This window comes from Phacochoerus africanus, chromosome 10, assembly GCF_016906955.1.
Source record: "Phacochoerus africanus isolate WHEZ1 chromosome 10, ROS_Pafr_v1, whole genome shotgun sequence".
NCBI classification, from domain to species: domain Eukaryota; kingdom Metazoa; phylum Chordata; class Mammalia; order Artiodactyla; family Suidae; genus Phacochoerus; species Phacochoerus africanus.
In genome coordinates this window covers 103,211,656-103,239,491 of record NC_062553.1, presented here as the reverse complement: position 1 = coordinate 103,239,491, position 27,836 = coordinate 103,211,656, and the positions used below count along the sequence as shown (strand labels likewise).

At 37.9% G+C, this 27,836-nt stretch overlaps 1 protein-coding gene across 4 annotated transcripts in view; it reads right to left on the bottom strand.

Annotated features, from left to right (window-relative positions):
* The window catches only part of PRDM5 (PR/SET domain 5), a 190,754-nt gene that overhangs the window by 114,341 nt on the left and 48,577 nt on the right, over positions 1 to 27,836 (bottom strand). For all 4 annotated transcript variants that reach the window (XM_047799170.1, XM_047799168.1, XM_047799167.1 and 1 more), the window contains exon 3: positions 8,491 to 8,613. In XM_047799170.1, coding sequence (XP_047655126.1) covers positions 8,491 to 8,613 — 123 coding nt within the window. The remainder of the gene's footprint in view (positions 1 to 8,490; positions 8,614 to 27,836) is intronic.

The following is a 27,836-nucleotide window of genomic DNA, read 5'->3' as shown; positions in this document are numbered from 1 at the left end:
TCCCTGCGCCAGAACTCCAGAACCACCCAGCTAAGTAGCTCCTGAATTCCTGACCCTCAGGAAATGCATGAAATAATAAATGTTTGTTGTTTTAAGCTGTGAAAATGTGGGGAAAATTTGTTACCCAGAAATATATAACTAATGAAATCATGAATACATACAGATAGAGAGGCTAAATAGAAATAATTCAAAAAAATAGCTCAAAAGAACCTTTGTATGAGTCAAAAGGCAACAACACATTCTATTTTATTGCTGGGTGACACATGCACACTGGAAAGCAGGTTAGTCTTCACCAGAGGTAGCAGAAAAACAACCTGTATAGTTTGTGGATTGAACAGCACAGAAACTCCTACCTACTAAAAAAGTTACCCTACACCTAACTGGCCATGCTCTGATTCTGAAATACTACAGATTTTAATTTCAGGGGATCTAAATATTATCTCATTTTTAACACATTGGCTAGCAGCTCAGATGAGGAGAAAGGAACTAAAGGGAAAATCGGCCAGGATGGATATTATCTAGACATCATCTTTATATGAAGGAGAAGGTGCAATGCTTTGTAGCAAATTAAAGATAGTTTGGGAAATTAAAAAAGATCAAGGAGTTCCTGTTGTGGCTGAGTTAAGAACCTGAAATAGCGTCTATGAAGATGCAGGAATAACCCCTGGCCTTGCTCAGTGGGTTAAGGAGCAGGTATTGCCACAAGCTGTAGGACTGGTCATAGATAAGGCTCAGATCTGGTGTTGCTGTGGCTGTAGTGCAGGCCTGCAGCAGCAGCTCTGATTTGACTCCTAACCCAGGAACTTCCATATGCTGCAGGTGTGGCTATAAGGAGAAAAAATATATATATATCAAGACATATGTTATATAAGTAACTCTAAAATGTATTTTGCAATTTTTTTAGCAGTTTCAAAAACATCTAAATATTCAGACATATGGAAGGTTTTTAAAATGTGAATTTACTCCTTTATAACTTATCTCGGCTCTAAGGTATCAGAGCACAGGGGTTCAGAGAGTAGAAGGGAAGACAGAGTACCAGGTTTCAAATCCTACCCACCTACCCACAGGCTGTGTTACTTAGCCTCTCTGTGCGTCCTCATGAGACAAAGGCGGAAGTAATTATAGTATCTTCCTCACTGGTTACAGTAAGTATTAAATTTTAATACCTATCACCACCTACTGGCATACAGTATACATGCAGAAAGTGTTAGCCACCATCATCATCAACATCATTAAGAATTAACTCATATTTCAAGGTTATCACTACATATCTTGATGATATTTCTATACATACTCATTTTCCCTACCAATACACTGCAACCTGAATGAAAATAATTGGTAAGTAATAAAACTCCCCTACTCCCTGCGGGAACATATGGCAACAGGAAGGCTTATATTTAAAACCTCAGAGGACCAATTACTTGTAATTTTAATTTAGTTTAAATTTTTGCCCTAATGAAGACAAGTATGTACCTTACCAGAAGATAATCCATTAAAAGACAGACCTGCAAGTTATTTAACTGATATTTTTATGGAATAATTCTAGAAAATCTCTAGAGAGCTGCACCTTACAATTTTGTAACAGATTCTAGAAAATATTGTAGGACGCCATTTGTATAAATCTGACAGGAAGAAACAGAAATAGAGGAGAAACAGAGTTAGAAGAAACAATGTATAGTTTGCAATGTAAGTAATAAATCTTTCGATATTTTTTTTTCTTGGTTGTTTAGTTGGTACTACTGCTATTTGCATTCTACATCAACACTACTTGCTAAGCCTGGTGGATCTTGGTGGCTTAGAGACAATGGAGAAAGTCCTACTTGGGCTTTGAAAACATCCACATTGGAGATCCATTATTTGGAGATCCATTATTTGACCTCCCAGCTCTGCCATATTAAAATGTCATGTGTCTTCAAAAAAGACTCTGGGATAAACTGCCTAAGTCTGTCCATCCCTTCACAAATTAGCTCTCCTGGTAATGAGGAAACAAAACTGACACTGGAATTGGGGTGGAGCTATGTTGATAACACAAGCTCTGCTCAAGGCCCTCTCAACTTATTTAGACCATCCCTGCACTATGACACCCCTCATCAAAATAGTGCACCAAGACCCAAATGTCTCTCTATAAGCTCCTTTTTCTTAGAACAACCAACCACCTCTCCATTTATGTTGATAATATGTTGTGAAAAGTTCCAAGGAAACATGTCCTTAAGAACATGAGAGAGAACTCTCTATTTCTGAAATATCCAAAGAATTCCAAGTTTCAAATTCAAATACCATAACTTTGTAATGAATAAATAATTTTCTACAAAAAGAGCAACAATTTTTTAAATTCTGCAAAACACCGAGTAGGTCAATTATCCTTTTAAGTATTACATTTTTTTCCTTTAGTGTAACAAAATTAGTATTTAATAAGAATCACCTATTTTTTTATGGAGTTTAAGAATTCTTTTGGTTCATATGAAGCCACATTTTTCATGTTCAGAATTTTTTGGTTTAGTTGGAAATAGTTTTCATAGATCTGAACATATAGTTCATTTGATCATTCTGAAAAGTGTGCGTGTGGGAGGAATTGTTTGCTTACGAGATCCTTCAATGATTCAAATATTTAAATCATCATTTCCAAAGCAAATTTTCCAAAATCAAATAAATTGCAAACTAGAAATATAGTTGCATCTTTGAAAAGGAGTCCCAATACTCTGCCAAAACAGACCTCAAATTTTTAATCCCTCATCCAAAAAAACTGGACCAAGTATTGACGTTTTCCACCAAGCAAGCCACATAGCCACAAATGTTTCTCATTTACTCCACTCCTGGGACATAAGGCTCAAATAAAAAATTTCCTGAATACCCCTAATTTCAGATTCAATTTGGAATGCAAGTGATTCATAATGTTATGCAGGAAACATTATGATCTCCCCTTACCAACTCAATGTTCCTGTAATGTAATCCTCAAGAGATCATCCAACAAATCAGAAGGCTGACATCACTGTCAGTCATGCCACCCAACTATTAAGCTCTCTGTCCCTAGCTCAGATGTGGCTTTGAACCCTGAGCGATTCGCTATTCCAGCTACTGTTCAAGTAAGAAAGGTGTTACCTCAAGGGAGCTAACAAAGGTCCATACCGTACTCCATGGCAAGAAAGCTGGTAACAGCACACTCAACCCCCCCTCAGGAAAGGCTAAAACCATGTTAAAAGGAATTAAAGCCACTGTCATCACTTTTGCGTTAAAAAACTCTCATAATGACCTCTGAACAGACATAGCTTCTAACTAAATTCAAGTGCGAAACTTCACAGAGCCTCTAGCTAGTTTATGAGTCCTATTCTAATTCCACTTTCTCTTTACCCCCTTAGTAAGTCAAAGAGTGATTTCTTGGAGTGCCACAGAATAGCCATCTTTTCTAGATTCCCATTTTCTTTCAAGGAAAGAAACACAATTGATATAGACGAGGAAAAGTACCACTGAATACACCAGATGAACATGAAAACTAAGGCTTAGAAATCATGGTTAATAAAAAGGAGCGGAGTTCCCGTCGTGGCGCAGTGGTTAAGGAATCCGACTAGGAACCATGAGGTTGCGGGTTCGGTCCCTGCCCTTGCTCAGTGGGTTAACGATCCGGCGTTGCCGTGAGCTGTGGTGTAGGTCGCAGACGTGGCTCGGATCCCGCGTTGCTGTGGCTCTGGCGTAGGCCGGTGGCTACAGCTCCGATTCAACCCCTAGCCTGGGAACCTCCATATGCCGTGGAAGCGGCCCAAGAAATAGCAACAACAACAACAACAACAACAACAACAAAAAGACAAAAGACAAAAAAAAAAAAAAAGAGAGACAGGTAGATAGCTACACCATGATGAAATAAATAGGGCATAGAGTAGCCAGTGTGGGCAGCAAAAGATGGAGACAATCACTTTCTGACAGCATTCCATGAACTAAAGAATCCAGTATAAACAAAATGTACAGTTAAGGAGGACTCTTAAACAAAGATAACCTGAGGGATTCTGAGGCAGACTCAAAGCTGGGCATGTAACACTTCGAAAGCTTACGCAGATGGAGAGAGCTACTGATGGCACAGCAATAACAGCCAATTGGAAGAAATGCCCAAAAAGGAATTAGAAAAGCTTAAAATCATTATTTAAGCACAAGGAGAAAAGAATCCAGTTTAAATAGAATAATATTCTCTAAAACACAGTGAAGAACCTACAAAACAATGGGTTTACCTAAATTACATTTCATGGTTCTATAGGCAATTCTGACTGATATTGGTAACATTTACAAAGACACACATAAACTGGGTCTATATATTAAAATTAGGATATAACTGAAGATTCTGTGAGATGAATTTACATCAGAAAACCATGAAAAAATATAAAATACCTGAAAAAAATAATGTCTATATATTAAAAGATCAATTTAAATGTGTAATTGGATCAGTGCATGCTATGAACAATCTAAAAAGTGGCCTGAATATAGCTAGCTGCCGAAAGATTCTATTTTCCATCCTTACCCAACCCTTTGGTAGGAGTAATCTCCCATTTATCCATACAAAAAGAAATAGAGAATGGAGGAGAAATGGAGAAAGGACAGCTTGTTCAATAAGTGGTGCTGGGAAAACTAGACAGCCACAGGGAAAAGAATGAAATTAGAACACTCCCTAACACCATACACAAAAATCAACTCCAAATGGATTAAAGACCTAGATATAAGACCAGACACTATCAAACTCTTAGAGGAAAACATAGGCCAAACATTCTCTAACATAAACGACAGCAACATCTTATTTGATGCACCTCTTAGAGTACTGACAATAAAAACAAAAGTAAACAAATGGGACCTAATCAAACTTAAAAGTTTCTGCACAGCAAAGGAAAGCCTAAACAAAACAAAAAGACAATCCACAGAATGGGAGAAAATCTTTGCAAATGAATCGACTGACAAGGGATTAATCTCCAAAATTTATAAACACCTTCTGCAGCTCCATACCAAAAAACAAATAACCCCATTAAAAAAATGGGCAGAAGATCTAAACAGACAGTTCACCAAAGAAGACATACAGATGGCCAAGAAACACATGAAAAGATGTTCAACATCACTCATTATTAGAGAAATGCAAATCAAAACCACGATGAGGTACCACCTTACACCAGCCAGAAGGGCCATCGTCAAAAAGTCTACAAACAAGTGCTGGAGAGGGTGTGGAGAAAAAGGAACCCTAGTACACTGTTGGTGGGATTGTAAATTGGTGCAACCACTGTGGAAAACAGTATGGAGAGTCCTCAGAAAACTCAACATAGAACTCCCATTTGATCTAGCAATCCCACTTCTGGGCATCTACCCAGAGAAAACCATGACTTGCAAAGACACATGTACCCCAGTGTTCATTGCAGCACTATTTTCAATAGCCAAGACATGGAAACGACCTAAATGTCCATCGACAGAGGAGTGGATCAAGAAGATGTGATACATATACACAGTGAAATATTACTCAGCCATTAAAACGAATGAAATACCGGCATTTTTAGCAACACGGATGGACCTAGAAATTATCATGCTTCTCTCTATATATACGCCTGGCACATAAAAAGCTACAGAAGGATACACACCATTGGAAGGAGAGAGAGGAAGAAAGAATAAACTTTTTCTTTATAAAAAATTAGAAAAAAAGAAATTATCATGCTAAGTGAAGTCAGCCATACAATGAAACACCAACATCAAATGCTTTCACTGACATGTGGAATCTGAAAAAAAGGACAGGCTGAACTTCTTTGCAGAACAGATGCTGACTCACAAACATTGAAAAACTTATGGTCTCCAGAGGAGACAGTTTGGAGGGTAGGGGGATGTGCTTGGGTTATGGGTTGGAAATCCTGTGAAATTGGACTGTTATGATCATTATACAACTACAGATGTGATAAATTCATTTAAGTAATAAAAAAAATTTTTAATGAAAAAAAATATATAAAATACCTGAAAAAAATAATGTCTATATATTAAAAGATCAATTTAAATGTGTAATTGGATCAGTGCATGTTATGAACAATCTAAAAAGTGGCTTGAATATTGCTAGCTGCTGAAAGATTCTATTTTCCATCCTTACCTAGCCCTTTGGTAGGAGTAATCTCTCATTTATCCATACAAAAAGAAATAGTAATCACATGGGTTATCCAATACTTAATTTGTACTGAAAAAAATCTGGTGAGCTAATAACATCAGGAAATTAAATATCCTAAATGACTGTGTTTTCTGGTTACTTTAAAACCTAATTCTGGGAGTTCCTGTTGTGGTCCAGCAGTAATGAACCCAACTATAGTTTCCATGGGGAGCAGGTCCTGGTACCACTCAGTGGGTTAAGGATCTGGCGTTGCTGTGAGCTATGGTGTAGGTCACAGACATGGCTCAGATCTGGTGTTGCTGTGGCTGTGCTGCAGGCCAGTAGCTGTAGCTCTGACTCGAGCCCCGGCCCGGGAACTTCCACATGCCGAGGGTACAGCCCTAAAATTAATAAATAAATAAATAAATAAAACCTAATTCTGTGCATTTTCCCTCTTGATACTGTCGGTTTTAGACTCAGAATTGAGTGAAATCAGTATAATTCTAAGTAAATGATTACATAGCTCTCAGAATATTTTATGAAGAAATAACATGATTTATTTATGTATATACACTTCTAGAATAGTGTACATGGTAAATAGTCAAAGAATTGTTACTTCCCGTATTATTTTCCTTTCCTTCTTGCTTCTGCCAACCATGGCTTTGCTTCCTCTGCTGGAGGAGTTCAGGATTCAAAAGCTGAGTTTTCACATGTGATAAGTCAATTTTCCAATAGAATATGATGTTTCTTCATTCTCTAACAATCTGTTCCATGAGTTTTAACTACATGAGTCCTCTGAAAATGTCTTACCTTGACTTCTTCTCTTCTTTAATTTCCACAAAGGGATCACCTAAGTTTAACTCACAGGTTGTATCAGGGCCTAAAGTTGGGTGCAGCACTATACTAAGAATATAGGGATACAGAATTCAGTAACATTGTTCCCACCTAGGACAGTTTATTTTATGTGTCACCTTGACTGAGCCACAGGGTACCAGAGAGTTGTTACTTTGGCTGCTTCTGTGAGGGTGTTCTTCCATGTGACTGACTTTTTTGTTTTGTTTTCTTTGTATGGCTGTACCTGCACCAAGGGTCTCAAATTGGAGCCGCAGCTGAGGCCTATTACACAGACAGAGCAAAAACTGGTCCAAGCCACATCTGCAACCTATGCCGCAGGCATGGCAACATCAGATCTTTAACTGGCTGAGCCACAACAGAAACTCCTGAAATTAACCTTTTAATATATTAATTTGAGTAAAGTCACACTGCCCTCTACAATGCAGGTGGGCCTCATCCAATCAGTTGAAGCCTAAAAAGAACAAAACGGTGTCCCTCCCCCAAGTAAAATAGGATTATTTTGCCTGATGACCTTTAAAGTGGAAGATCTACTCTTCAGGCCTGACACTCTTTCAAATAGGACGACGATTATTGCTAATTCTACAGCAGCCTTCTGGTCATCAGACTGCAACTAGCTATCAGCTCTCCCTTGTTCTACAACAACCTGTGCCCTCTGGACTCAAAGTAGGACAGTGGCTTTGCAGATTTTGGACCTTCCACCCTCCAGAACCACATCTCTGTCTATCTCTTTCTCTCACTCTCTGGATGGATGGATGGTTAGACAGACAGACATCACAGACACAGGTACAGACGTAGATACACAGAAACAGATACACAGGAGTTTGTTTTGACACAGTAGAAACGAATCCGACTAGTATCCATGAGGATGCAGGTTTGATCTCTGACCTCGCTCAGTGGATTAAGGATCCATCATTGCCATAAGCTATGGTGTAGGCTGCAGACGCGGTTCAGATCCCACGTTGCTGTGGCTATGGTATAGGCCAGCAGCTACAGTTCTGATTCAAACCCTAGCCTGGGAACTTCCATACGCAGCGGGTGTGGACCTAAAAAGCAAAAAAACATATATATAGATACATAGATCCTATTGGTTCTGTTTCTCTAAGAATCCCAAGTAATACAATTCCTCCAGAAGCACAAAGCATAGTTGTAGAGATATACCCAAGTAAACTCTCCATGAAGGCTTTCCCAAACAATAACACAGAATATTCTGCTATGAGCCAAATAAACCACCAAATAGTAAAACTATCAATAAACAGTCACTGAATGAATTAAAAGTACTTGGAAGCAGAATCTGCCAAGGACAATATCAGACCACGTAATTCATTCCCTCAAGAATTCTCATAAAGTGAGTGATCTGGTGTCAATTTACAGCTAGGCTTGCCCTTTCCTGCATATGCTGACTAGATGAGATTTCTCTGCTTTTATGAGTTAGTTACTGTTATTTGAAGCAGGTCACTGGGAAGAAAATTTAAAACAGGGAGTAATAGTTATAAATTAGTTCATTCTCCTCATAGTGCAGAGTACAAATAAGAAGCAAATAAGCTCACTTGAATGGCAGCCAAGTTCTTCTGCTCCTGAGATGGTGCCTCATGAACAAAGCGAAGCCAGTTGGAGTGTCGTGGGTTGGTAGCATCCAAAATGTACAGAACTTCTCCCTTACTCCCGCGAACCTGAAACATAAAAGCTCCTGAATTTACACTTGAAGTCAATATTAGCCAACTAAATAGATTAGCCCTGCTAAAAATAAAAATATATTTTTCATAAGTATCACCTTTCTTATTAGCAGGTGTTGAGTAGATACTGGATTAACATCCATTCTTCCCCTTAAACATATCTATAAATAGAGCCTACTCTTCCATTTGGCAGATGTCTACATGATTCACAACTATAATCAACTTTCAGAAACATCCTATGCTGATAGCTCTTTTCTGGTCAAAATTATTTATTTGCAGATATATTTTAATATATGTATTGCAATTGCAACTGTTCAGGGGATAACTATAATTGCAACCCACCCCCTTTTTCTCCACAGAAGAGGTAGCACTGCTTGGTACCCCAAGTGGAAAGAGAAGGAGATGGAATAATCCCTTCAGTTTCTCTCTCCACCTACCTACTGAATCACTTCTGTATAAGGAGAGTTTATGAATCTAACCAATGAAATCTGACATCTACTGGGTCACAATTTCACATTTTTAACTAGTGAATGAATAAAACAAGTTCTATTTTGTCTTCTTATGGCCTGCTCATGTCTTGCTGACAAAAACAGAGGCTGTTTTCTGCTTCATGCCATAAGCCCTGCTAATCAGATCTACTCAACTTTCAACTGGATAGAGGCAGGTTACTGCCAAAGGATCAGGTAGTCCATTGAACATTTCTGAATCTAAGTTGCTTCCAATCTAGCTTCTCAAAACCCCACACTGGAAGGTAGTGGACACCTGCTCAGTTTAATAAAACATGTAGCAATCTCTATTCAATACTCTTCTAATATTTATATTCATTTGGAATTGAGGAGAGGAGAAAGGAGGAATGAGTGATTAGCACTCCAGAGCTCCAACACCAAGTAACACAAATACAGACCGTAAATTCCCCTTCACCGACTTGAGGTGGGGAAAACCAAATTCCAGATTTTCAAATTTGAATTTTATAAAGTAAAACATAATAGGCCTAATGAGGTATATATCTTCGTGATATATTTGGACAATCATACACTCAATGAACAAACAGTGACAGAGTCCCTGTGATGGTTCCAGGCACCGGGAATCTTTCAGTGAACAAGACAGATGAAGCCTGACCTCAAAGCACTGAAGAGCAAACAAGCACAGAATTTAACTTCAGGTAAAGTGCTTCAAAGACAATTAAAGCATAGGAAGAGGAGCTCCCTGTCTTGGCTAGTCCAAATAGTATCCATGAGGATGTGGGTTCGATCCCTGGCCTTGTTGAGTGGGTTAAGGATCCAGCATTTCCATGAGCTGTGGTGTAAGTCATAGACATGGTCTGGATCTGGCATTGCTGTGGCTGTGATCTATGCTAGCAGCTGTAGCTCTGATTCGACCCCTAACCTGGGGACTTCCATATGCCACGGGTGAGGCCCTAAATAGACAAAAATAAATAAATAAATAAATAAATGAATGAATGAATAAATAAATAAATAAATAAATAAAATAGGAGGAGGATGCAGAGTGAGGGGAGGCGGCACTACCAGATGAGGTGATCTGAAAAAGAGTTCTAAATGAAAGGAGGGCGCAGGCCAGGGAAAAGCTGGGAAGGAGTGTTCCCAGGTTAGAGGAAACAGCAAGGAAAGGGCAAATAGAAAGGCCCTGAGTTGAAAACAAATGAAGAACAGCAAAAAGGCCATGAGGCTGGAACAGAAGGAGCAACCAAGAAAATGGTGGGCGAGATCAGACAGAAGGGCACAGGCCAGATTGTGTGCTCACCTGCAGACCAGGAAGCCACCTCTAGAGGTCAAGTTACCCAAAAGCTGCCAATAAACACGTGCTGCATGCACTGCAAAGACTGGTATTTCAAGATTCTAACATACATTGTCTGGAAATAAAATGTTCCTAGTGTCTTGTATCTGCCTTGTTTCCCAAACAATTCCTGTATTCTTTTTTTTTTTTGGCTTTTTTTTTTTTTTTTTTTTTTTTTGCTATTTCTTTGGGCCGCTCCCGCGGCATATGGAGATTCCCAGGCTAGGGGTCTAATCAGAGCCACAGCCGCCGGCCTACGCCAGAGCCACAGCAACGCGGGATCCGAGCCGCGTCTGCGACCTACGCCACAGCTCACGGCAACGCCGGATCCTTAACCCACTGAGCAAGGGCAGGGACCGAACCCGCAACCTCATGGTTCCTAGTCGGATTCGTTAACCACTGCGCCACGACGGGAACTTCAATTTCTGTATTCTTAAATGCCCAAGGATCCTCAATAATCGCTTAGAAATCGCTCTAATAAAGGCCATATCCTCATTGTAAAGTAGGGATTTAAATTTTGACATTGTAATTGCTAAAAGAACTTAGGACTATAAATACCAAATATTTATATTTGGTATGTTTAGGTGTGAAGCTGTACGAATTTGTAACACTTCTCACTAAAATAATAATCTTACATTGAGAACTGCTTCAGGAAGTACCTGGACATTGTCCTGCCTTCCTGCTTACTCAACTCAGAGCCCTCACTGCCCACGGGGCAACACCAAAAATGTCCAGCCAGAAAGAATGCTCCACACCTCTCCTCAAAGAGGGCACCACTTCCCAAGTCTTTAAGCAGAGTACATAAGTAATTCTAAATATCTAGGTATAAGGTCCCCTTCCCAGGTTCCTCCATGCCTACAGTCATAAAACTGCATATACTGAAAAACAGCTAAATTAAGCAGAAGAGGTAGCAATGCCACAAGAACCTTCAAAAAAAAAAAACTTTCTCAGAATTGAAATTTAAAATCTACAACTGTTGTTGAAATCCACCCAATCCAACTAATTTTACGTGGGGAAACACCAACAAGTTTGCCCATAGCATATCACCATTAAAGAGGACAGTGCTACTTACAGAAACTAGTTAATGGCCCTTCTGAGTCATACATTTGTTACCCAGTATTAAGTACAATATATATCAGATGTGTCTGACATTTGAAATTCTTTCTTCAAAGATGTGAAACATAAAAATTTCTCTGTGACTTATTATAGTAAGCCCATTTTACCGGGGGCATTGTTTGTTCTTTATTGCTTCAGCTTTTCCCCAGGCCCTCTGGCTCCAGCTATGCTCAGTGACTCAGTAACTCATTTCCAGTCCACTAGACATATGCTCTTTCTGGTGGCTATTACCTTCTCACAACATATTCCAGCTTAAGAGAGGTGCACAGTTTTAAATAAAAACTCTTACAAGATTGGCCCCTTTCACTAATACATACTATTAGTTATATTCTCATAACAGTAGTGATATACTACAGTAGCTTACACTGATATCTGAGACAGTTTCTTTGTTCATTAAAAGAGCAGCTGTTTATTTCACTCTAAACATCCTCACCCAGATGACTCTTAATAAGATGCCTATGCTGTCTTTGTGGGCCACCCATTTTCTCTAGCTTCTGAATGGCTGGTCTTTTCCATGTCCCTCCATTCCAGTCTCCAGCACTTCACTGAAGCTATTAGATGATCTGCTCTTATGACTTCTATCTTTCTACCCTAGCCATGGTATTCTCCTCATTGAAATATCTAAAAGAGACATCCAAAAATAATCTAATTCATCCTTCCTTTCGCCAGAGAAATAAAAACTCCAGACAGATGGCTATTATTAAAGCCTTCATGTATCTATTTTGATACTAAACCCTGAGGTAATAAATTGAACATTTTTAAAGTCTAATAAATAAGGAAGACTCAAAATTCCTCTTAGGTCCAACATCTAAATGACCTCTGCAGTCAATGCGTATTTTTTTTCCTTTCAAAACCAGTCATCCAAGTACCATGTTCTATTTGAATTTTCATGGAAATGAAATGAATTGGTTACTGTCCTACTGAGGCTCATCTTTCAAATATCTGGGGCCTGTAATAAAATCAAATTCTTATCTTGCAGTAAAAACCATCTCAATTCCAAACTCTGTTTGATTTGCACAGTCTTCCTAAGCCAGTTACACAAAAATAACTTCACTAAAGTAGGAAAGAAAAAGAAACCCTCGTGTGAAAATGAAAACTTTCCTGTTTCAATCTAATCATTTATATCTCTAGGACTTTGTCACCATATATTAAAGGAAAATTTTCACCATCAAGGACTTTGGCAGGTTCTAGTCTCTGTTAAATGCTACCAACATCACTTTTTAAGTGTCCAAGACAACGTGCTACCATGCATCTGTCTTTTTTTCCAGGTTAAAGATTAGCGGCACTGAATACGTCACCGTTGATTCTGTCTTCCCATGCAGCAAAGGACAGAGGAAATCAGAGTCAGCTCAACAAAAGAAAACCCTCATATGGAAATGAATGAAAAAACTGGAAGTATCTAATGAAACCAAATACATAAAAACAAATTTTCTTCCAGTAAATTTATTTTTTTTTGTTAAATTGGGTCAACTATAGACAGACGCTTATTAAATAAAAAAGATGGTTCATTTTCAGAGCAGAAGGTTCTACAATGTTATTACCCTTTTATTTTCCCTTCAGTTATTCTGAATGTCTGAGGAATTCTTCACTCAGTACCTACAGGCTATCAGGGTACCCAAGGGCAAAACTAATCTGCCAGACTTATCCCCTCATGTGGCAAAATGTAACCAATAGAATTTTATTTAACATATGGTAAAATTTAATGGCAGTGAAATATAGTTCCAAAAAATACAGCAATAATATCCTTAATGAGAAATCACAATATGTTACGTTGTATGATTTATTAAAGGAAATACATTTCCCTGTCTTTCAACAAGACTTTTCAAAGAAGATAGTTTCAAGCACAAAGATTTAGAGTGTAGATGTCTTTAGAGGATAAAATGTCATCATATTTTTGTATTTAACTCACAGGCATTCTTTCTTCAATTGTTTTAAGTGAAGTAAGGCCAGATGCCCTGTCTTCAGTATTTAATTACACAGACTTCAGGATATCTTCGGGACCACAAAAAACAAAGTGTGCTCATATAATCAATTTTGCCAGCACACTGTTGTCAGATATAAAAACAAGAGTTGCACTTTCAGAAATCACCAAAGATCATCACTAGGAAATTGTAATGATTTTTAGTTTTTAAGCAAAGGGTGTGGGGTTTTTTCCCTATTGATTTTGCAAGGAATTCAGTTGAAAATTCTTCCTAGCTTTGGTGCCTTTAAACACATACACACACATGTATCACTGTAGCATATCTGCTTATCCCTCCCCCACATACCACCTAATAAACCCCATCCATAGAATCCCTGCCCTCAGACAGGAAAGCTGAAGGAGATAAAACATAAGCTTCTACAGATGCTCCTTTACTGAATAACATCCAGAATATTATAACATATACACCCAGAGTTAAATAACTTAAAAGGACTGATAAGAAAAAAGTCTCTTTTTCATTACAATTATTTAGTGCCCTAAAAATTTCAAGCTGGAAAGATCCTTGAGAAGGCATTCTGGACTAGTAAAAATGCTGGACTAGGAATCAGAAAGCCAGATGTGAACCAAACTTGGACTGTATCACCTTGGGGAAGTCATTTCCCCCAGCAGAGCTGGGCCATGGGCTCCTGACCTCTAAAATGGGGATGACAGTCCCTGCCCTGCATCCTCGCAGACTGAGTGAGCATCAAATGGAATAAGATGTGTGACTTTTCTATGCCAGTGAATATGGTGCAATCATAAACATATCAACACACTAAGGACACAGGCTCATAGCAACTAACAGACATTCTTTAAAACAAAAACTGCTTTCAATAGCACAGCTGGGCACATTCCTACCATTTTTCTGCCTTGTCAACTTTTTCAAGGATATCCTAAACACTATTATTCAAACTCAAATACATACAAGCAGCCTCTGCTTGAACCTCTGAAGAGCAGGTGCAATTACAAGGTAGTAGCAAATCCAGATGTAGTTCATCCTTATGCCAATTACAAACACACTGCTCTGTATAACCAACAACGGCCACAAACTCCAGCTCTGTCCCCCCTTCAGCAGTTTTAATTTCTCTTCCAGTCTTGGCCCTTCAAATTTCTGAAGGCAGGAGTAACCCCCTCTACATTTTCTTCTCCACAAAAAAAAAATAACCCTCTCCTTGTCTCATGTGACATACGGTCCTTCACTATCCTTGTTGTCCTTTTACACACACTAACTTGTCCAAGCTCTCTTAACATAGGACAGAATTCAGCACGCAAAGGGATTCTTATGATCCTGGCACTATTTCTACTTATACAATTTCAAAATTACAAAAAATGTTTTAGTTGCCACATCTTATGTTTTGCTGAGGTTGCCTTTATAATCATCTAACCTATATCAAGGAAGTTCTGATACCATCAAGGACAGGAAGACAAGTTTAACTGAGGAACTCGGTCAGATTTATGTAGGTAAGCAAATCCAATACTTGGGCACCTGACCACTCAGAGATGGAAACCTTTTATTTGGTGCTGTCTGAATAAATATTTTATTCCCTAAAAGCTCAGCTAATGTGTTTTTTTCCTTAAATGTCATTGTCTTTATTTACTTTAAAAGTTCAAAAATATTTTATGAGAGGTAATGAGAGACTTACTTTAAAAGCACTTCCCATCCTGCCTTTCAAAGTACTTTTAAAACCGGGCTAATTTTTTAAAAGAAGAAATAACTAACATGGCAACGTGGAAGACACAGTGAAAAAAGCACACCATCCTTTTCACAGTAAATTTATGAGTCTTAACACTGTAGCCACTGCCCTTTTCCACAGCTTTACAAATATGTCCAGGCAGTCAGAGTTCAGTGACATTTTTTGGATAGAAATGTTTTTTATTGCATAAAAAAGCAAATTTTGCTGACATTAGCTTATTATACCCATTGCTTTAGGGCTTTTCTGTAAAGAACATGCAAAGGTTAGTGCATTAATACTATGGCATCCATTTTGACTGCTTAGTGGCTTTTTTGTTTACTTTTTAATTTTTTCAGTATCATAAGGCAAGTGACTTCTCTATAAGGGTTATTTCACCTAGGAATTAGAAAACCACATAAATAAAGTCAAATGTCTTTTGATAGTTTGGTGTAATCCGTCACATCCATCAGAAACGATTCACAAAACTTTCTATCTGGTTAAAGCTTTATGAGTCTATAGTGTTGCTCAGTTTTTAATAGAGATTTAAGACTTACACAGACTTAAAGCCTTCAAGTCAGTTTTTTGGAGAACTATCCCTAGGTCATTACCCTAAAAACAGAACTACCACGTGATCCAGCAATTCCACTCCTGGGCATATCTACCGTGAAAACTCTAATTCAACAAGATACATACACCCTAGTGTTCACTGCAGCAATATTTACAATAGCCAAGACACAGAAGCAACCTAAAGGTCCATCAACAGATGAATGGATAAAGAAGATATGGTACAGAAGTTCCTGTTGTGGTGCAGTGGGTTAATGAATTAACTTGTCTCTGTGGCATTGCCAGTTCGATCCCTGGCCCGGCATGGTGGGTTAAAGATCTGGCATTGCTGCATCTGTGGCATACACTGCAGATGTGGCTGGGATTGGATCCCTGGCCCGGAAACTTACACATGCCATGGGTGTGACCCAAAAAGAAAAAAATAATATAAAAAGAAGACGTGGCATATACACACAATGGAATATTACTCGGTCATTAAAAAGAATGAAATAATGCTTTTGGCAGCAACATGGATGGGCCCAGAAATTATCGTCTAAGTGAAATAAGTCAGACAGAGAAAGATAAACATCATATGATATCACTTACATGTAGAATCTACAAAAGTGATACAAATGAATTACTTACAAAACAGACTCACAGATGTTGGAAATAATACTGCTACCAAAGGGGAAAGGTAGGGGAAAGGATAAATTGGATAAATTAGGAGTCTGCTGTACGCTTGATGCTATCCCAACATTGTAAATCAATTACCATAAGAAATAAGTATAAAAAGAAATAAGCGAAAAATACTAAATTAAAAAATAAATAGGGAGTTCCCACTGTGTCGCAGAGGAAATGAATCTGACTAGTAATCATAAGGACGTGGGTTCAATCCCTGGCCGCATTCAGTGGGTTAAGGATCTGGTGCTGCTGTGAGCTGTAGTGTAGGGTGCAGATGCGTCTCGGATCTGGCATTAGTGTAGCTGTGGCATAAGCCAGCAGCTGTAGCTCTAATTTGACCCGTAGCCTGGGAACCTCCATATGCTGCAGGTGTGGCCCTGAAAAGCAAAAATAAATAAATAGGTATACAAAATGTGCCAAAAATAAGAGTTTTAGTAGAAAAATTCTAATCATCGGACATGAAAGCATTTAAAAGAGTTGGTTATGTAAAAAGTGATTATCTCCAAGATCCCGAATCATAGTTTTGATGCTGTTTTTAAAAGAAAATGCTCTGTATCTGAACACTTCTGGGCAAAAGTTATAGACATATTGAATAACAAAGAACACCATGCAGTCTAGAGGGATAAGAAGTTTTTTAAACAATCCACTTTTCCTTTGATTCTGATTTCCCACCCCAAATTCTACTGATGTAGTCACTGTTATCACAGTTTTTCTAAATACATATTTTCTGTATAGCTATTAAAGTTGAACATGCCCAGTCCATTTAAATTAACTGTACTCTCTTCATTAACATCTTCCAAATGTATGCAACTCAATAAACAAATTATCTTAGTATAACAGTAGATCTAAGGAAATCAAATATTTCCAAATCACTAAGGTTCATCCTCTCCCTTGACACAGTCATCCAACAATCATAGTTCCATGCTAAAGAATTCACAATATATAAGGCAGGAGTTCCCTTCGTGACTTAGCAGTTAATGAATGCAACTAGGATCCATGAGGATGCGGGTTTCATCCCCGGCCTTCCTCAGTGGGTTGGGGATCCAGCATTGCCATTAGCTGTGGTCAGCAGGCAAAGCTCTGATCCTGCCTTGCTGTGGTGTGGCACAGGCTGACAGGTACAGCTGCAATTTGACCCCTAGCCTGGAACTTCCATATGCCATGGGTGCAGCCCTAAAAAGCAAAAGCAAAAAAAAAAAAAAAAAAGAATTCACAATCTATAAGGCAAATACCATAAAATGAGAAACCGACAATAATGCAATAATAGTGGAGACTGTAACATCCCACTTACATCAATGGACAAATCATCCATAGAAATTAAAAAAAAAAAAACAGGCTTTAAATGACACATTAGAATCGACAGTTCTAGAACATTCCAAGCTAAAAACAGCAAAATATACATTCTTCTCAAGTGCACACAGAACATCCTCCGGGATAGATGACATTTTGGGCCAAAGATAAATCCTGAGTAAATTTTAAAAAACTGAAATTATATCAAGCATCTTTTCCAAACACAATGCTATGAGACTAGATATCAACTACAAGGAAAAAAAAAAAGAAAAAAACACAAACTCCTGGATGCTAAACAATATGCTACTGAACAACCAAGGATCAGTAGAGAAATCAAAGAGGACATCAAAAAATACTTAGAGATAAATGACAAAGAAGATAAGATACAACAATCAAAAACCTATGGGAAACAGCAAAAGCAGTACGAAGAAGGAAATTTATAGCAACACAACCTTATCTCAGGAAACAAGAAAAATCCAAATATGCAACCTAACCTTAAACTTAAAGCAACTAGAGAAGGAAGAACAAACAAAGCCCAAAGTTAGGAGAAGGAAAGAAATCATAAAGGTCAGATCAGAAATAAATGAAATAGAGTAAGAGAAAACAACAGAGAAGATCAATGAAACCAAAAGCTGCTTCTCCAAAAAAAATCAATGAAATTGATAAATCTTTAGCTAGACTAATCGAGAAAAACAGGGAGAGGGCTCAAATCAATAAAATTAGATATGAAAAAGGAAAAGTTAAAATTGACACCTGATAAATACAAAGGACCATAGGAGAATACTATAAGCAACTATATACCAATAAAATGGACAACCTAGAAGAAATGGACAAATTCTTACAAAGATACAACCTTCCAAGACTAAACCAGGAATATATAGAAAATATGAATAAACTAATTACAAGTACTGAAACTGAAACTGTGATTTAAAAATTTTTGACAAACCAAGGTCCAGGACCTGATAGCTTCACAGGCAAATTCTAAAACACTCAGGAGAAGAATTAACACCTATTCTTCTAAAACTCTTCCCAAATAACTGCATAGGAAGGAATACTCCAACTCATTCTATGAGGCCACCATCACCCCAATACCAAAACCAAAGATACCACAAAAAAGAAAACTACAGGCCAATACCACCGATGAACGTTGATGCAAAAATCCTCAACAAAATATTAGCAAACATAATCCAACTATATATTAAAAGGATCATATACCATGATCAAGTAAGATTTATCCCAGGGACTCAAAGATTCTTCAGTATCTACAAAGCAATCAATGTGACACCACATTAACAAACTAAAGAATAAAAATTATACGATCATCTCAATAGAGGCTGAGAAAAACCTGTGACAAAATTCAACACCCATTTTTGATAAAAACTTTCCAGGACATGTGCACAGAGGGAACTTACCTTGACACAATAAAAAGCCATATAGACAAATCCGCAGCTAACATCATTCTAAATGGTGAAAAGCTGTCAGGGACAAAACAAGGATGTCCACTCTCAACACTTTCATTCAACATAATTTTGGAGGTCCTGGCCATGGTAGTCAGAGAAGAAAAAGAAATCAAAGGAATCCAAATTGGAAAAGAAGAAGTAAAACTATCACTATTTGGAGATGAAATGAAAATTTACATAAAATCCTAAAGGCACTACCAGAAAATTCAGAGCTCATTAATGAATTTGGTAAAGTTGCAAAATACCTAGTTAATAGACAGAAATCTACTGTATTTCTATATACCAAAAATGAAAGATCAGAAAGAGAAATTGGGACAGCATCCTATGTACCACTGCATCAAAAAGAATAAAATACCTAGGAATAAAGCTACCTAAAGAAATAAAAGACCTGTACTCTGAAAACCGTAAGACACTGATGAGAGAAATCAAAGATGATACAAACAGAAAGATATACCATGCACTTGGATTGGAAAAATCAATATTGTCAAAATGACTATACTACCCAATGCAATCCCTATCAAGTTACCAATGACATTCATCAGTCAATTCAGAAGCTGTGTGCTTCATCCAACATAATCTTCAAAGCCAATCACTAACCAGGATCCTGGGAGGAAACAGCAGTAATAATAAACTGCTATATGGAAGACAAGTGGAAACTGGGAAAGATGACCAACTGGGAAAGATAAAGGAGACTGGATAATGGGTAGGCAGCCAACGACTCTAATATGCAGGATGGACTGTGTGTGTAGGGGGATAATTTTGTGAAAGAAAAAAAATAAACAGGCTATTAGAATGACCTGGATATGAACTAATAAGACTGGAAAGAAGCAACGGCTATAGAAATGAAAATGGGTAACTACAAAATAAGCAGCTAGAATCTGTTTGTGAAACTGATGTGAGACACAAGCCAAGGAAAAAGCTGAAAATACTCCAAAATTATAAGTCTGAGTGATCAGCCTCGTTGATGCTAATGGGTGACTGAAAAGGTAATGTCACTTTAATTTTTTACAAAAGGAAAAAAAAAAAATTTAAGGAACAAAAATAAAGGCAATGTCTATTTGAAAGGGAGCACTTAATGGAAAAAAAAAAAAAGAGAGAGAGAGAGATAAGCCTGACATACAGCTTGGAGATTTTAATTTATACAAAGGAGACCTAAAAAGAAATACCCTTTGGAATTAAAAACAAAGAAACAAACAAACAAAAAAAAAAACAGAGTGAAGGCAAGAATAAAAGATGAGGGTGGGATGCTCTGATTTAAAAGCCTTGAAAGTTGGTATCTAATATCCAAAAAATAGAGAATAGGAGAAAATCAGATTTTTGTTCCTTCATTCCTCTAGAAGGTCTGAATCCAAAGCAGACAAAAGGCAGACAGACAGGCATGTTTAAGGTAGCTACAGGAAGGAATACAAACACAAAATCTAAGCAATATTTATGTCATATGCAAGCTATGAGGAAAGTAGAAAATTCTCAAATTCTCTCCCATGTATCTAGCCTACCAGGTGGTTGGCCAGGAATTCCCAACTCTCCACAGTTGTCATGATACAGTGTAAAGATGTCGAAATACAACTCTCAGATTAAAAAGCCCTTGAATGCCAGAGGACTCAGCATCAGGAGAGGTAATTTACAGTATCCCTCTGAGTCAAGGCGTGTTTAGAGAAAGAAGTCTTCTCCAAGGAGCAGATCGCTACTTGCTTCTGAAAGATTCAGGTTCCTCACTCAAATTTTCTAGCTAAACTTACTTCCTATTATCCAAATGTGAACAGAAGGGCTGCCTCTGAAGGGGCCACAACGCCTATGCCGGACCCACTTTTCTCTTATTGTAGCTCATTTTCTAGAATTTTGCCAAAACAGCTCATTCTGCCAGGAAGTAGGATCACTGGAACAGGAGTATCTTCCTGTCACAGGCCAAGCTGTGTATGGCATTAGGAATGCTCCGGCAATGAACACCATCCAGACCTGGGACACAGACATGCAGCAGAGGATGTTTTCTGATAAAGAAAGCTGGGGCTTTTCCCTCCATCTATTTTCTTTGCAGCTGGCCACACATGCAGAGGCCAAGGGGAGTCAACGGAAATGAGAACTCCCCCTGAAAAAGAGCCCTTCAGATAAAGAATCTTGGACAGTTCCAGAGACCCAGGGCTTACTAGGCTGTCTGTGTGGGCCCTGATTCCACCGCCACTCAAGACACTTAGTCCTCACTCCCAAATCCCTGGCTTCCTTCTGAGACCGGCTCATGACCTGAGTGAAAAGAATATGGCATATCCTGAGATTATTCAGTCCTTGTCATTGCCAAGTCATCCCTGACATCAATCCTGCTCTGACTCTAGTACCACAAAATCCTAAAATTGCATTTTTGGTTTGTTCTCCCATGGGACAATCTGATATCTCATCCCAACTTAATCTCTAAGTGATAGGATCCCATCCAACTTGCTTTCGACCCTACGTAGTCACTCTAAACATTGAATTCATTTTCCTCAATCTGGATCTTTATTAACAGGGCACAGTCATGCACTGTTAGATTCATTCAAGACAAGATGAAGCCCAGCCCTGGTCCTTGGTCCTCTACATGCCAGCAGTTTGACTCATCTGGAACGGGTATCCTGGATGTTAAATTATAATTCCTGGCTATCAACTCAGATGCTCCTCACAGACTGATCTTCCAGATTCCTGTATATCCTTGGATTCAAATCCTAAACCTAGACCTGGTACTGGATCAGATGCTCTGCTTCTTCCTGACCAAGAGCACAATACACCATGCTCACTTCCATCAGAGCATCCTAAATTTTTCTTATTAAGATGCCAAGAAGAGCTCTTGGACTTGGGATATGTTCTGACCATTATCTACTGTCTGAACATAAATAGCATTTTCCTAATTAAATATTTTCTACATTAATTCAAAATCTATCTCAAATCCATCCTCTACACTGTTCTGAGTTCTCTCTGTAATTCACCCACCTCTCCAAGCCAATGCCTCTTTAGAAGCTGCATATTTTCTGCCAAAAGTCCAAACTCCTTAGCATGACACAGGAGGCCCTCACACGCTGACTTGTCTCAGCTCAGGCCCTACATATACCCATCTCCCATTGCACTGCATACACGTACACACCTACACACACCTGGCCCAGGCCATCTAAGAACATACATCTTCTGCCTGGAGTAGGGGGAAAGTGCTCACACTTACACTTGAGTGATGCTTACATGAGTCAGATTTCAAAATAACAAAAGGCTCTCATTTGGGTATCATGTCACTTTTAGTGAGTACATGTCTTCGATTTAGTCAAGTCTACTCTATGAAAACTGAAATGCAAAATAAAAGAATACTGCTTCAAAGAACTAATAATAATAGTAATAGCAGCCAACCATTAATTGGGTGTTTATTATGTGTCAGGCAATATGCTAAGCACCCTTTACAGATGTTACATAATTTTTTCTCCACAACAACTCTATGAAGTAGATGTTACATATTAACCACATTTAACAGATGAGGAAACTGAGATACAAGAGAATAAGTAACTCTAGTTAAGTATTAGAACTAGAATTGGACCTAGACAATTTGATTTCTGAGCCCACCACATTATACCACTTCAATATACTTATAATCTTGGTCACTGGTTGCTCATAAGCAGAATTCTAATTCCTCATGACCCACACCCTTGTAGAATGCCCTCCTGTTTTGAGTGTGGGTAGAACCTGTGAGTATGATGAGCCATCACCATCATAATGTTGTATTGCAAAAGGGAGATTATCCTTGGGGAGCCCAATCCAATCACATGAGCTGCTTAAAAGCAGAGTTTTCCCTGGCTACTAAGCAGAAAGAAGTCAAGAGAGCTGGAAAGCATGAGAGGAATCTTACATGAGGGAGGTTCTCGACTGCTGAGATAGACAAGCACATGAAAATAACCCCAAAGAGATCTAGGGACTGAAAACAGTCTTAGTAATAGAACAAGAACCTCAGTCCTACAAACTCAAGGAATTGAATTCAACATCAATGAGCTTACAAACAAACTGATTCTCATCTTTGCAAGTGAATCAACTGACATGGGAATAATCTCCAAAATTTATAAACACCTTCCACAGCTGAATTCCCAAAAAACAAACAACCCCATCAAAAAATGGGCAGAAGATCTAAACATCTCCAAAGAAGACATATGGATGGCCAAAAAACACATGAAAAGATGTTCAACATCACTCATTATCAGAGAAATGCAAATCAAAACCACTATGAGGTACGACCTTACTCCAGCCAGAATAGCCATAATTAAGAAGTCTACAGACAGTAAGTGCTGGAGAGAGTGTGGAGAAAAAGGAACACTAGTACACTGTTGGTGGGATTGTAAATTGATGCAACCACTGTGGAAAACAGTATGGAGATTCCTCAGAAAATTAAACATAGAACTACCATTTGATCCAGCAATCCCACTCCTGGGCATCTAACCAGAGAAAACCATGACTTGAAAAGACACACGTACTCCAATGTTCACTGCAGCACTATTTTCAATAGCCAAGACATGGAAACAACCTAAATGCCCATTGAGAGAGGAATGGATCAAGAAGACGTGGTACATATCCGCAATGGAATATTACTCAGCCATTAAAAGAAACGCAATACCAGCATTTTTAGCAACATGGATGGACCTAGATATTATTATGCTAGGTGAAGTTAGTCTGACAACGAGACACCACCATCAAATGCTCTCACTGACATGTGGAATCTAAAAAAGGACAGAATGAACTTCTTTACAGAACAGATACTGACTCACAGACTTTGAAAAACTTATGGTTTCCAAAGAAGACAGTTCAGGGGTTGGAGGGATGTGCTGGGGTTATGGGATGGAACTCCTATAAAACTGGATTGTGATGATCATTGTATAACTATAAATGTAATAAATTCATTGAGAAATTTAAAAAAAAAAACTGATTCTTGAAGCCTCCAGGTAAGAATGCAGCTGTAGGAGTTTCCTGGTGGCTCAGCAGGTTAAGGGTCCAGCATTGTCACCACTGTGGCTCTGGTTAGAGCTATGACACAGGTTTGATCCCTGGTCCAGGAACTTCTGAATATCTTGGATGCAACCAAAAAAAATAAAAAAGACCCAGTCCTGCCAACACCTTGTAAGACCCTTAAGCAAAGAACCTACTTGGACTTCTCACCAATAAAACTATAAGATTAAAAAAAAAATGGAGAGTTCCCTCAAGGCCTAGTGGTTAAGGAGTCAATGTTGGCACTGCTGTAGCTCAGGCTTAATCCCTGGCCTAGGAACTTCTGCATGCTGTAGGTGTGGCCAAAAAAAGGGGGTCTGGTTTTAAGTCACTAAATGTGTAGTGATTTGTTACAGGCAAAACAGGAAACTAACAATCCTCCCCTGGTACCAAAATCTGTATTAGTTTTCTACTGCTGCACAACAGTCACTACAAACAGCTTAAAACATTTCTTATCTCATAGTTCTATAGGTCAGAATTCTGAATGAGTTTGATGGGATTCTCTGCTTAGGGGTTATGGAGAAGACTCTATGCTTCCAAATTCATTCAGGTTGTTGGGACAAATTCCAGTTCTCTGAAGTGCAAGACCAAAATGGGTTCCGGCATTTTCTTGCTTCTTTTACTTTAAATGAGATTACAGATGATGATTTATAATCTACAAATAATGTTAATTACGTAAAAAGACTGCAAATGTCTTTAAATATAAATATATGTTTAATGTAAGGACTTTAGTCTTATAGTAAATGAAAGAAAAAGAGACCTACTACATATTCTTTTAAAATTTTAATGGTAATTCTTGGGTTAGCATTAGAGAGACAATCAGTTCCTCTTATAAAAATATTGAGCTTCTAGGACTCCCCTGATGGGTCAGTGAGTTAAGAATCTGATGTTGTCACTGCTGTGGCAGGGAATTTCTGCATGCCATGGGGTCAGCCAAAAAAAAACAAAAAATGAACTTCTATATTTCCTATTTCATCAGTTTTATCTAAATCTTAAACTTATTTATTTATTTATTTTGCTTTTTAGGGCCGCACCTGAGGTATATGGAAATTCCCAGGCAAAGGGTCAAATCGGAGCCATAGCTGCTGGCCTACTCCACAGCCACAGCAACACAGGATCCAAGCCGCATCTGCGACCTACACCACAGCTCACAGCAACACCAGATCCTTAATCCACTGAGCAAGGCTAGGGATAGAACTGCATCCTCATTGATGCTAGTCAGATTCATTAACAGTTGAGCCACAACGGGAACTTCCAAATCTTAAACTTTATGGTTTTTTTACACTTATTATAAAGCTGCCCAAGTGTACTTTCACTAGCGTATATAGAGATATCAAACTTGTATCAAGAATTTAACACATAAGGAAACTATTGACCATAAATATTTTTCTATTACCTTTTCACCTCGTAAAGACATATTAAGCCATTAAAAATACAGATGTAGAAAAAACTAAAGAGAAGTTGGGGAAATTGAAGCTCAAAAGGTTATTACATAACATTGTTCGCATTTTTAAGTGTGCTTAAAAATCTAGGGCTTTCCCCAAGGGAGTGTTTTTAATTTTGCAGCAAACTACCTTTTAAAAGATAAGTCATCTAAAATTACAAAGTGACAAAAACACCTTCTTTATCCAGCGATATTTCATTTTACCAGCAGCTGTTAGCACAAAAATGAGAAAAACTTGTCCTATACACACACCAAAATCCTAATATTAAACTCTAATGACCAGTTCAATGGGCCCAGGACTTTACCTTCCAAATGTGTTCACTAAATGAAAGGAAAGTAACACTGGAAAGGTGCCAACAATGAACTGCAAGCCAAAACAACTAAGATGTGGCTATTATCATGTTATGTATCATAAACACATAAGATTTTACTTTAATTAACAAAAAGTCCCTTACTGACTCTAAATCGACTACTTAACTCATCTATTGTTATCCAATTATATTTACTTTTAATAGGTCTCTCCTAGAGAAATATCTATAGTTCCTGGGCTTTTACCTAAGCCAGAATTGGAAATGACCCTATACAATATCACAATTCCTTAGCCATGTTATTAAAGCTGATGTTTTTAAAACTTATTTTGGAAGTTCCTGCTGTGGCGCAACAGGTTAAGGATCCCACTAGCCTCTGTAGCATTGCCAGTTCAATCCCTGGCCTGACACAGTGGGTTAAGGATCTGGTAGATTAAGGATCCTGTGTTGCTGTAGATCTGGCATAGGTTGTAACATTTTCTACAAGGTTTATAACACCTTCCCATCATCAAACATGTTCATATTTCCACAATATGAATAGTCATGCTAAGGAGGATAAAACAAAAGGCTACAAATGGCCTCAATGAAGTTCAAGTCAGGTACTGCTACGAACGAAAGAACGAAAGAACGAACAAAAGAACGAACGAAAGAGAAAGAAAGAACAAATGAAAGAAAGGGGTGAATGAATGAATGAATGAATTTGGTTTTCAGAATGTTTTTGTATTTCTGATTTCCATGTAAAGGCCTATGGACTTAGAGGTTAAAATGAATAATTAGATAACCCATTAAAGTCCTTTTTCTCCACAGAGATGACATAAATATATTAGAATAATGACAGGTACTCTGGCAATGGTACAGTACCACAGAATTAAGTAAAAACATGTTTGTTTACCTAGGAACAAGAATCCTTATTGTGCGAAATCTGTAATAGGCGGCTTGGACAACAGGCAGTCTATGAAGGTGCTAAGAAAACAAATACTCTTTGTGGAGAATTACTCCCACACTCCCTCTGACCTTAAGTAAAGCTCACAGATAAAAACAGGGCACAAGGGAAGATCTACAATCTTTACATAAGAACACATTCCTCTTTAGGTCACCTGCAATCTACATATTAAAATGCAAATTGGAGACAAGATATAATGTGCCCTCCTTTGGGCTTTGGAAGATCTGACATTTGTAAAACCCAAAATTACCATCTTCAATGAGGACAAAAGAATATGCGTTTCAATTAATCTCTGGGGCCAGACAGAAAAAAAGCATTTTAAAAACATGATTCGTTAATCAAAAGTTAAAAAAACAAAAAATATGCACATCAAAACATTAATTATCTAAACTGTCCTAAAAATTTTTCAAAGAACAAAGTACTTTCAGAGTAGTCATTTATCATACAGTAAGGAAATTATAGGCCAAATCATTAAATGGAATTTATTCAAGTCCATGAGCATTAATCTTCTTTATATAAAAAGAAAACACGAAATTCCTCAGGTAGAATTTTATGCAAACTTCTGATCATGTTTAGAGAGCCTCCATTATGTGCAGAGTAGTTACATTCCTGCTGGTGTTTCTGACTTGTAGCAGTATCATACCTATCTTTAGAAAAAATTCGTTAAATCCACTTTTTTATATTCAACATAAATTAGAGCTACAACTTGTTACTAAAACAAACCAAAAGCTAAGTAACCACACAGCTTATATACTCAATGCAAATAAATCAAACTGCTCATAAAGAGAATTCCAGCCTGCTTGTTGTTCTCACATTTAATTTACTACATAATAACAGCAAAAGGTCTTGGCAAACATAAAAATGTAAACTACATTGAATACAAACAGAGCCTGTGTTGCTATAATACTAAAGAATCAACAGATGGTTGGCATCAGGATACTGGCACAAATACAAAAAACTAGAAAGACAAGTAAATAAAAAGACAAATGTGCAGAAATTGAACAAGGTATGTTTGAACCTCATTTGCCATA